Genomic DNA, 12,312 nt, shown 5'->3' on the forward strand with positions numbered 1-12,312 from the left:
TATCATCTTCAGTGTTCTTTATTCCATTTTATTTATATACAGCTTTATACACACACACATAATCCATTTATAATATTAAAGAGGAGGGAGTTTAATTGTGAGCTCATTACAGTTTCTGATGGGTGTAACTCCATTTACCTGAATAGAGTCACTTCTTGGTTTACTCTGGTGTAAGCAAGATCAGAACTGAGCCCTGTATGTGTGGCACTCAACACTCGTTGTGCTAAGAAACCAGAAACCCCTTGCTGCAAACGTATTTCCGTATTCTCCAGAGTATGAAGAATTCTCCCCCATAGTCTGCATACTGTGTTTAGCCTCTCCTGGGCTAATAGGCAGTGACATCTTAAACTGTTACAAACCACACATTTTAGAGGGTAATGACTGGCAGACATAGACTGCTCATAAACCATGAAATAGAATCTTGGCCCCCTGAACTGTCACCTCTTTCACAGAGAGAGCTGGACTCCCCCGAGGGTTCTCAGTTTCAGCTCCCGGCACACTTAGAGTGACAGTCCAGGTAGAAATCTGCTGCTCCGATGAGAATGATGCGCTCTAGTTTTTTCTTGATAGGCCCTGTGTCAGTGTCTCCTTTCAAAGGCGATGGCCATGGCTTGAATGTTTACATTGTTAATGCTCCAGGAGCAGGTAATGTCAGGTTAAAACATGACCAATGTGCTCACAAGGCAGATAAATGGTAGGTAATTTCTGTTCATGATGGGAAGGAAATAGTTGGAAGCAAAGATGGGAGAGGGAACTGGATCTTTAAAATAAAAGTGCATGACAGTAAGCCAAGATTCCCCTAGGATCCTCCTTGTCTCATTACCCTAGTAAATCTGAAACATAATAGTGTTATTCCAGGATGAGTCAATAAGGATAGAATTCTCACAGTTTACTGTGTGTTCAGCATTTGTGTGGAAGATGCAAGACAATCAGATGGTGAGGGCTTCAGATAAACCTCATCTTTATCTGCATAAGAGTGAACACCAAGCTGGGGGTGGGGAGTGTGCTAACGTATCACAGTTTTGAGACTCTGTAGTTTTAAAAGAAGATGGTGCAGGATTTCTTCAGTTTTCAGCATGAGAATCTGCATGACGGTCCAACACGTGTGTTTGGAATGAGGATATAAATGTGGAGATGACAGCTAAATTTTAGAGCAGAAAATGGGTATAGCGTGCAAGGATAATTCTTACATGTTGCTTGGTAATGTGCAATGACACATTTTTCCACAAGTGCAAGAATTTTTCTGAAATTAATTAAAATAAAGAGGCACCAAACTAGTCTGATACAGGACTATAAATCCCAGGTTTGAGGCGGTGGGGGTTAGTGGATTGGTCATGAAGGGCTAAATACTCCCTTGCAAACTCAGTCAAATGGCTCTGAAATCAAGTGATACATTACACAATGTTGCTTAATATATTTATAAACTCTTGTATGTCTTTTTACATGTGAAACTAAATCCAGGAAGGCAGAATGTGAAAGACATTTCAGGTGTGAGAGAGTAGTGTTGACTCCTAAGACAAAAATACAGCCATTGTACAAAGCTTCTTTTTTTTTATCTTTAAACCAGATTTTGTTGAAGGAAACATTCACCATAAGGCCTTGCTGATCTCAGTGACCGTTTGCAGTATACTCCTGGTACTTATCATCATATTCTGTTACTTCAGGTAAGTCGGAAGAATTTAAACTTTGTCTGCTTCACATTTCTTCCCAACGTCACTTTTTCCCCCCCTGGCTTATGAACTGTAAAATAAAAACATAACAGGAGGGAATTGGGGAACAATTAAAAAAAACTTTGTTTTTATTATAGGGAAAAATTGAATATTTTGCTAATGTTAAAATCACAAAGGCATCAGTATAATGCCCTATAATATAGTTGGTCTTTTGTATAGCATCCTTCATAGAAAGTATGTCCTAAAAAGATTTCCAGTGGGAAATAACACAAAGTAGTACACAGTGAAAATTAAAGAAAACAATGGTGTAAATACCCAAAGAAGGAGATCGATTCAGAAAACAGGCAAATTCATAAAAATGCCTTTGGTCATAAAAGACCCACAACATTCATAACAAAAAGGTGAGGTATTTGCTGCATCTCTGTTTTTAGGACTATTCTCTGAATTAGGGGTTTAAAGTTGGTACTTGGCTATGCAAAATTATGCCGGATTCCCCAGCAGGATGATAGTCAGCCCCTTTCATAGACCTAAAGCGTTTTAATGTTGCGAATAGATCAGAAAAATAGTCATTGATGAGTCTAGCACGTACTGAGTAATTGCTGGGAACTTATGCATGACTAAATATTAAATGTGAGTAGTGTTTTCTACATAGCATCCGTTCCTCATTGTACTGTCAACTAATTTAATTTTCACTAAAATCATAGGCATAAAAGGCAAGAAACCAGACCTCGTTACAGCATTGGACTTGAACAGGATGAGACTTACATTCCTCCAGGGGAATCCCTGAAAGACTTGATTGAACAGTCTCAGAGCTCAGGAAGTGGGTCTGGGCTCCCTCTGCTGGTAAGAAAGGAATGTAATTTAGATTCACACAGAACTCTCTAAGGCAAAGTCACCAGCGTAAAAATTCAAGGGGATTTAATAGGAATTACGTTAATATGTGAAGGAAGAATTAGGTTCTCAGTGTCTGCAGAAATGACAAGGATATCAGTTGGAGAATAAATACTTAAGAATCAGAGCTCTTTATTTCATGTACCAGGATCTGAATCTGATCTCAGGTACACACTGTTACATCATTTTTAGAGACAGGATGGTTAAATGGAATCCTTTTACACCTTGGCTTCACTTAGCATTAAAAAGCTAAGAATAGAATCACTGTATTTTGCGCTTCAACGGTGTCGTAGGTTGAAGGTATGCCAGCTGAATGGAGTATAACATTTATAAGTTGTCTCAAATGTAACTGTGACTGAGACCCAAGAACCGATGTACTAAAGAAGGCTCAGTTTCAGCTAGAAGGTTTATATTTCAGAGTAAAGCTCATGACTTTTCCATTCATCTGTGTTTTAGTTTTCTGATAACCTGACAACCTTGGACCTCCTGCACATCATGGCATTGCAGAAGACTCAAGATACTTTATTTTAAATACTACCTTTTAAAACTATTTATTTCTTGTCATTTTCCAAATGCATAGCTGAGAAGTTATACATCGGTCCTGTACCTAGTAGCTGCAAAGTTCTGTTTAAAATCATATTCATTAAAATACGTTAGCTAAATATGTTTTGAGAAACAGCCAGTTTTCCAAATGTCAACATGGCCATTGAGGGACAGATAAGCAGAAGAATGAGCTTTGCAATTGATTCCAACAGTCTGTAGTTATTCTTACTGGACATGGGCGTGAGCACCAATGTGTAGATCCAGCCCTGTCTGCCTCGCTCACAAACCTCCCCATATTGACCAGCAGTTTCGCAGATGGGCTGCTGCATTTCGAATCGGGGGACAGAATATTTTTGCACTTAGTTTCCTAAGGCTTTTCATGACAGAAATAAAAGGAAAGCTGGTTGGAGCAATATGGTTTCTCCCTAAGTATTTTTTTTAAACTGGGCATAGGCAGGGTGGGTGAACCACAGCTCCATCATCAAACTGTCCAGGTCCTATGATCCCACTGGCAGCATGGATCGGCTGCTGAGAGAGTGTACTTCAGTAAAGGAGACATTTGTAGTTTCTGCCATACCTGGTGGCTTATAAATCAGGAAATTACGCAGCTTAGACGTGCATGGATTGATACTTATTGTCCAAGAGGGCAAATATGTACAATAATGTGTGGTGAAAACCACTACCCTTCATTTTAAAAGTGTTTATTATTTATTTCCAATATTTTTAGAACTTGTAAAATGCCAGCTTATGATAAACAATATTGTCTTTCTTTTGTAGCTCGCTTATTATATTGGATACAAGGTTACAACAAAGCGAAACCTTAACCAGGATAGTGTCGTTACTCTGACATTCAACCTTGTTCATTTTCTCTCTCTCTCAAATGTATTTGTATTATTCATAATTATATGGTGGCTCTAAACCACTGTGGGCTGTTGGGTCGTTTTTTTAGGTGATTGATAGTGTGTTTTGTGCCTTTAGCTGAGATATTTCCATTCAAGAAGCAAAACCCCTTTTGTGACAAAACAAAATTCTATTCAAGCAACAGTGGAAGTAGTTTGTAAATGTTTAGCTCAATGCCCTATTTCTTTAGCTGACCAATGTCAATGTTTGTGTAGAAAAATTAATGGATTGTTCGCTGTGAACAGTTTACAATCAATCCATAACACAATAAATAGTTTGACCAGCTCTAGCAGGAAGAAACCAATTACGGTCTTCCATGTAGTACTCTGCCTTTTGAAAACTCATAACAGAAATGTGATTTTCATTTTCTTAATATAATTTAATAAGGAACTTTTCATCATTAAATATTGTAATTGCATGTGCTTTATGATGCCATTACATATATTTACACAAATTAAGTTATTTGATGTAATTCCATTATTTTTCAGGATGCATTCTTTAAAGTAGGCCAATTGGAAAGCAACCATGCTAACATTAATAGAACTGTTCAATCATTACTTCAAAGTATAAATCAGTTTAAAAACAACTTAAGCTCAATTTCTGTTCTTGGCTTGCACTGGCGTAAGTCAAAATAACCACTGAAGCCACCATCTATCTGATGGTGTGATAATACATAGGCTGTTTTTTCCATTTTAGGCAATTTAAAAATAGTTTAACATAAACAAAAACAGAGAGGGGACCATAAGGAATAGGACCACTTCCAGTGAATTCCGGTCAGTTTCAGAGAAAACGACAGCCTGGGTCATCAGAATCTTTTGGGAGGACCTTGAATTAATGTAACTCATTTATGTGGGTGAAGGCAGGCAGATGCAACTGACTGCATTGGACTCAATTAAAATTTTTTGTTTTAAAATATCATACTTTCAGCTCAGGATGTATGTTTTAGCCTGAAAGGATATGATATAGACAAAGAGAGATGAAACACCTACGTTATGGGGTATAATTAAACTGCATTTCTTGGGATTTAACAGGTCCAAAGGACTATAGCAAAGCAGATTCAGATGGTGAAACAGATAGGTAAAGGTCGCTATGGAGAAGTTTGGATGGGAAAGTGGCGTGGAGAAAAGGTAGCTGTAAAAGTGTTCTTCACCACTGAGGAGGCCAGCTGGTTCAGAGAGACAGAAATCTATCAGACTGTCCTGATGAGGCATGAAAACATTTTGGGTAAGTGAGTGAAATAAAAGATAGAGATGATACTGTTTAAATGGGGGCCGATGTCAACATACACCTGTTTTTCCCACCTGTGTCGGGGGGGGGGGGGGGGTTGGCTTTTGTACTCTTCCCTTGCACAAGCAATGATCACAATTTAACCCTTAATCTGGGGATTTTTTTCATGCAGTATAATCCACAATATTCTTAATTCATGTGTGGTGTTCAAAAGCCCCAAAAAATATTAATCTGAAAATATTTTCCCCCCATAGGGTTCATTGCTGCGGACATTAAAGGTACAGGGTCTTGGACCCAACTGTATCTTATCACAGACTACCATGAGAATGGCTCCCTGTATGATTATCTGAAATCCACTACCTTAGATTCAAAAGCCATGCTAAAACTGGCCTATTCCTCTGTTAGTGGTTTGTGCCACTTGCACACTGAGATCTTCAGTACTCAAGGCAAACCAGCTATTGCCCACCGCGATCTGAAAAGTAAGAACATTCTAGTGAAAAAGAATGGAACCTGCTGTATAGCAGACCTGGGCTTGGCAGTTAAATTTATTAGGTGAGTAAAGTTAATGTCAGATATATATGATACACCCTTATACTATACTATACTATACTAGGGGCAGGTATATTTTATATATATATATTGCATGTTTATAAATAGCTGTTTGGTATTTAAATGTAAGTTGTTTGTACTTAAGGATGTATTGAAAAGTGCTTGGAAGACAATTTATCCTTTGCCAGTATATGTTGCATAGCCTATATGCTTAGCTCATATGAAGTTTCAGTTAACATCCTAGGCGAGGAATAGGAATAAAAGAAGGGTGGCTGTTCACAGTAAGTAGCTTTCTCTGTAAGAATTGTTCCATTAAGATTATGCATTATTTTCAAGCTACTTTTTTGTATGTTTGATTCTTCTCCTCTCCCCCCCCCCTTTCCTCCTTTTAGTGATACAAATGAGGTGGACATACCACCAAACACCCGGGTAGGAACAAAGCGCTATATGCCTCCTGAGGTGCTGGATGAAAGCTTGAATAGGAATCACTTCCAGTCATATATCATGGCCGATATGTACAGTTTTGGACTTATCCTTTGGGAGGTAGCAAGGAGATGTGTGTCAGGAGGTAAGTTCCATCCTTTCTTTCTTTCTGGGTAGTAGATTTTGTTGCAATAAACTAACCTGGGTAAACACATTGGCAGTGCTGAGCCTATTAATTTCTGCTTCAGTCAGATGCAATACACCAGCGGTCAATTTGGCAGGTCTTTAAAGGAAGTTGGGGAAACAGAAGTACAGAGAGGTAAAAGACATGACTTCTGGTCCAATGCTCTATCCACTGGACCATAGAGGAGATACTGCTGTTTATTTTTAGAATAGAAAAATTAAGCATAAGAAATATGATGCTTATCACAGCTGAATGTATTTTGGGATTTTTATCCTGCAGTTATGATGCATTTGGAAAATGTTTCTTTCAGGAATAGTTGAAGAATACCAGCTTCCATATCATGATCTTGTGCCCACTGACCCTTCCTATGAGGACATGCGGGAGATTGTGTGCATCAAGAAGCTCCGTCCCTCATTCCCCAATAGATGGAGCAGTGATGAGGTACAGTGTAATGCTATTTGACATTTAATCTATTTTAGGGCCCCCTCTCAGGCCGAGAGCTATCTTTCATCCACATCCAGTGTGTATACCTTTCCTTTCTCTTTCCACAGTGCCTAAGACAAATGGGAAAACTCATGACAGAGTGTTGGGCTCACAACCCTGCTTCTAGGCTCACAGCCCTGAGAGTAAAGAAAACACTTGCCAAAATGTCAGAGTCACAGGACATTAAACTTTGATTCAACTCAACAAATGAAATGACTTTTCCTTGTGGTCAGAGGACATGAAGAGGAATCAGAAGGAAGCCCTCACCTTCACTAATTTCAGAGCAACTGTAAATTTTTTGTTTAAAGTAACATCTTTTGAGGAGAGCAGCCTGAAGACTTGTTTGCATGGTTATATATGTTGCTTTCTGTGAAAGCCCATGATTTTATTTTTTGATTGTCTAAAAGATACTGCTTTAAATTTTATGAAAATGAACCTTATGGTTAGAAGTGAAGTAAAGCCCTATATTGTTACATTTAAAGAAGAAACTGTGCCTCAGAGAGACCACTGGTGAGTGAAACTGCTGCATAGGAGGAAGAGCTTGTTGAAATCTGAAACTTAAGTCCTTAAATCTGCATGTGAAGTGAACTCAAGTTTGTTTTCCAAAGTGGGAAGAATAATAGATAGCATAGCACAACCAACTTCTCTGAGGAAAAGTTGGAAGGTCAAGATGTTCAGGTTTATATGATATATAGTATGTGGATTATGGATGATTAAAGCACTAAATAAATGAAACATAATATTTATTTATGAACATGCCTAGATTGACAAAATGCAGACTCAAATTCCATAAAACTTTGAAGAGGAGAAGCTCAATCCCTTCCTCTAGCATAATCCAATGTAAAGATTTTTTTCAGACACTACTTTGTGTTCTTTTTTGGGAACCAGTGCCTTATGAAACCTGTAAATACTAGAATTCTAAGAACTAGGGAACAAATGGTTATGTTGTATTTGTTCTGTTCATGGTTGTTTTAAACATTCCCAAAATAAATGGTTCTGTCTCCCCTCACACATCCTGATCTCTCAACTGAGTTAATTTGTGATGTGACCTGGGTCAATAAATGTTACATGCATACAGGTTGGATAAACACAGTCCCTCAGTAGGTCTTAAGTTTTGGAATGATATGATACCCATCAGCCCCCCCCCCAAAAAAAATTATGCTGGGTACCAAACAGGAATCTCAGGGATTAAGTGCTCTAACTTGCTGGCTCAAATTCCCTCATAGCCTCAGCAGGCATTGGGATGCCTGTGAGAGGGGAAATAAAACCTGCGTTGCCTACCCCCACCATTTCTTGCAATTTGCAAACATGGGTGTCTCATCATGCTGCCTCCAGACCAGTAAATTTCCACCCCTGCTCCGAGTCGCCCCCTTTGCCACGTTTTAACTCATATCAAAAGCAGTCTACACACCAGCCAGGCCCAGGCCAGGCACCGCCGCACCCGAGCTAGTCCCGCCCGGCTCCCCAGCGCAGGGGAACGGTACGTACCTTACCCGTTCCGTGGGCGGGGGGGGGAGCCGCCTGTCGCGCCGAGCCCGGGCCGGGCGCTGTCGGAGCCCCGGCGGGGGACACGCGCCGCTCTAGCCTCTCCCTTGCTCTGGATGCTGGAGCAGCCGCCGCTCTCCCGCGCGGGAGCCGCTTCCGGCTTTGTACCCCCGCCGTCGCGTCCCCAGCCAATGGGAACGCTGGTCCCAAATGCGCATGCGCCGTGCAGACCGTCAGGTGGCGCCGGGGCCTGATTGAGGGGCGGGACGCGGAGCGGACTAGTGCTGGGGGCGGCGCGGGGCGGGGCTCCCCCGCTAGAGCCGCTGGTTTATTACCCTGCAGCGTGTGTCGCCCTCCGCCGAAAGAGGCCAACTCGCTTGTTCCCCGCCCCTGCTCACCTGTGCCAGCGAGTTTATTGTGTGCTGGACTGCTGCTCTCCCCCCGCACCCTGCACAGGCAGGGCGTCCTTAATGTGCATCTGAATCTGAACCCGCTCCCTCAGCCAAGCGCTGCAGAGATACCCCACAAAACGACAACAGCCAAATTCCCCTCCCCCCCCCCCCCAAAAAAAAAAAAAAAAAAAAAAAAAGAAATAAGCACACACCTGCACAGGCCTTAGGCCAGCCATAAGTAACCCTCTGTCCCATTTCAGAAAAGAGTACAGTTCGCTATGGGGCACAGACGACATATGGAAAGGTAGTGTAGTACACACTGAGAGCAGGGCTCATTACCTTCAACTAGGGACCAGTGCCTGCACCCGCACACACAGAGATTGGGCCAGGTGGTGCCTCACTTCCCCCGCTCTTTAAGGCGGTCTTTGCTGTGGAGCCACTCTCTTACACCACCAGCCTCTAGTTACACCCATATTGGACAGGGAGAGCTAGGTACATACACCCAGCCTGTGCCACTGAACACTTTCTCAAATTCAAATAAATAGTACATATGGGTTTGTCAGATTCAACTCAGGCCCATCACTTGGCTTAACCACAGGCACTGAGATTAGTGACAAAGGAGAATAAATTTATTATTGAAGAACAATATAATAAGAATATTGGAAACAAGTCATTACCTAAATAACCAAAATCATAGCACACTTTCTAGACGCTTAGTAAAACCAGCAGGTTAACCTCCTGGCTGAAGACAGTTCTCTCACCCAAAGTCCTCTGTGGCGTTTTCAACCGATGCTGCCTGCGACCCATGCTGTCCATTCGCTTCCCAGATGCAGGATGAAGGAGTGTCTTGTGTACCTTCTATATATACCCCCGACGTTCATTGTCTTTCCTCCAAGGCAAGCTAATCCCCTGGGGCTTGTTTTTGCCTGCTTGCTCCTTTTCTGTTGACTTCACATCTCTTTATTAACAGTTGACTTCGTATGTAAACAGGCCTGCATTCTGCTATTTTACAATACTACATTTACATCCCAACAGAGAGATACACTTTACAGAGTTTAAACACATATTTTCAGTATATATATGTAACTTCTCACATAGTATCTGTACACCATTTGACAACACTATTAATGACTAGCATGTCCACCGCTTTCAGGTGAGACCTCACCAGAGATTCTGTGGGAGAACCACAATGTTCATAGCAGACTCAGGAGATTTTTGTAACCCTTCTGCACCCCCTTGCCAGTTGCCATTAAAATATTCTTGTGTCACAGACACCAAAGCGGCGGCAATGAGTCAACATGGGGATTTGTGACTAGCCACCGAGCCCTTTGTTAACCCATCAAACAAATAACCCCCTGGTCTCAGGAGGTGGATTGCGGCAGCCCTGGGATGGCTCTGGTTGTAAGCAGAAGGCAGGCAGGCCGGTCTGAGCGCCCAGGCGGCATGAAGGAGGTAAGCTACATTCTGCCATAGTACTGCTTGACCTTTGACATAAGTAGATAGGTCACTTGTCAAAAATCCAAATAAGTTTGTATTTTGCCCCGAGACAAGTTACAGAAGTTCCTTCGGGGACCAGTACCTGGAATGCTAGTATCCAAAACAAGGAGAATGAAAGGTTTAGAACAAGTCGAAGGACTGGGACAAAGTGATGCGCTGGATTTTAGTGACATGTGAAAAGTTTTATAACTTTAAAATCATCCTACAAATGCTGCTAGCGTGAAATTTTGGGAGCAAACCCTCTGCGTACGGTGAGTTCAACAATGCCGCGTGAGACGGCTTCCCGGAAACTGCTGTCTGAGACATTTTGGGGTGCGGTCCAGACCGGTCAGTGGCCGTGTCACGACCTCCTCTGCGACGTGGGGTGCCTCACAATGCCTTTCTGCTGTGGCTCCCAAACAGGGCCGCTCACAAACAGCCAAACGACTTGCAGGTCACACCCTGAGCGTCTGTATCGCCATGGCCCTGGTCCGGCAATTCTGAACCTGGTGGCCTGTTAGCAAAAAGCGGCTACGCTCTGGCTTCCGTCAGCTTCGATTACTATGTGCACGGTGACTCCGACTCACTCCCGGTCCCGGATTTCCCCACAGAAATGCCTGTTCCGCACTGTCCAGATATATTCGGTCCGTCGCCTCTGTGAGGGCATCGAGCTACAACGCCTTAAATGGAGTTCCCCACAAGATTCAGAATGCTAGATGAATTGTGATTAAATAACAAAACAAGTTCATTTAACTACAAAGAGAGATTTTAAGAAAGTACAAGTTATAGTCAGAAATGGTTACAAGACAAAAACATAAAACGCTTTCTAGTATTCAACAAACTAGACGTGGTTCAAGGTAAAATTCTTACCCCAGGTTTTCAGTAGCTTTGCCGACCAAATTCCAGGACATGATCTACTCCCGAGGTTCGATGGCTGTTTTCTTTGGTCCTCTTAGGTGAAAGAGAGAGATAGACAAGAAGAGATCATTTGAGATGTTTTTTGCCCCTTATATAGCTCGGTCACCCTTGGAAAACCATTTTCCTGAGTGTGACCCCTGGTTAAAAGCTCTTTCCAGCTGAGAGCAAGGAGACACAGAGTCTTGTGTGGGAGAGGATTCACGCTGTCATTTGCTAAGATCACATCTGCACTTTCCTGCCCTGCTTCCTTGCCAAAGAATGGCCGCTTGACAGGTGACGACACCTGGCTGGGATGTCAACTTGTCTTTTGTGTTTGAGAAACAGGCGTACCCAGTCCCCAGATGTGTCCGGTAAACATATCGTATTGATTTTGGCTTACGTTCATGACTTTACATATAATGTTGCTACATATATTTTACCGTGACATTATTGACCAGCAAGTTTTACTTTTCACATGGTACCTCCAGCAGGCGTCTTTTGTACAAAGATTTTTACAATAGTGTACCGGGTGTGAATACAGGGGTGCGTTCTGTCACGGTAGCTTATTGAACTTTTTGGCCTTTACGATGCCATCATTGATTTCTGTAATAAACCTGATTGATATTGGTTAGTTTGGCTGTTCTATATATTTCATAACAAACCAAAGCATAGCCAAGTACGCAATGCTATAATTTATCAACAGTGCCCACCAGCCACAAAGGCGATTAATTACAGGCGGGTTCCTCCTTTAAAAGCTCATCCTGGATAGACCAGACCCTGGCACCTCTTAAAGAATCCAGCCACCCTGGCACTTTGGCTTTAAATGGTTGGTACATTCACTACTGAAGTAAACCTGGTCTTTGCTCCTCCCCACCCCCTTGCCCTAAAATAAGGGCCGCCCTCTCCGCTGGCATTTGATACCGCTTTGACTGGAAGAAGATATGCCTTGGTCTCAGCATCTCTCTTCATGTAGAATTATTTCTGTGAATTAAAAAATGTCCCCAAAACTATGGAAATACCGACAGGGTTACAAACATATTGTGACAATTCAGCAAAGCCCCCTGGTCCCTGATTGGCTCCTGGAGAGACCTGGCTATACAGTGGTCAATGGTGCTCCGATTAGACCCCTGTGAAACCAGAATGACCCAATGGGGAGAGACGGGGGAGAGGGATATCAAGATCAAAATCCAGT

The 12,312-nt window shown here is 42.1% G+C and overlaps 1 protein-coding gene and 1 long non-coding RNA gene across 13 annotated transcripts in view; one reads left to right on the forward strand and one right to left on the reverse strand.

Annotated features, from left to right (window-relative positions):
- The window catches only part of BMPR1B (bone morphogenetic protein receptor type 1B), a 344,071-nt gene extending 336,856 nt beyond the window's left edge, over nt 1-7,215 (forward strand). For all 11 annotated transcript variants that reach the window (XM_054030452.1, XM_054030451.1, XM_054030450.1 and 8 more), the window contains 7 exons: nt 1,568-1,664; nt 2,375-2,513; nt 5,036-5,228; nt 5,486-5,783; nt 6,173-6,348; nt 6,698-6,828; nt 6,939-7,215. In XM_054030452.1, coding sequence (XP_053886427.1) covers nt 1,568-1,664; nt 2,375-2,513; nt 5,036-5,228; nt 5,486-5,783; nt 6,173-6,348; nt 6,698-6,828; nt 6,939-7,064 — 1,160 coding nt within the window. In that variant the 3' untranslated portion in view covers nt 7,065-7,215. The remainder of the gene's footprint in view (nt 1-1,567; nt 1,665-2,374; nt 2,514-5,035; nt 5,229-5,485; nt 5,784-6,172; nt 6,349-6,697; nt 6,829-6,938) is intronic.
- Nucleotides 1,405-8,540, reverse strand: LOC128838342 (uncharacterized). Of its 2 annotated transcripts, none has more exons than XR_008445160.1 (3): nt 8,359-8,540; nt 2,436-2,507; nt 1,405-1,740 (listed from the first exon to the last, which is right to left on the reverse strand). It is a non-coding gene; the product is annotated as an uncharacterized LOC128838342 (long non-coding RNA). The 2 variants fall into 2 exon arrangements; XR_008445159.1 differs by having other exon boundaries at nt 2,436-2,510; nt 8,359-8,539.
- Between the last annotated feature and the right edge of the window lie 3,772 nt (nt 8,541-12,312).

The sequence above is a fragment of the Malaclemys terrapin genome, chromosome 5, assembly GCF_027887155.1.
Source record: "Malaclemys terrapin pileata isolate rMalTer1 chromosome 5, rMalTer1.hap1, whole genome shotgun sequence".
Classification (NCBI taxonomy): domain Eukaryota; kingdom Metazoa; phylum Chordata; order Testudines; family Emydidae; genus Malaclemys; species Malaclemys terrapin.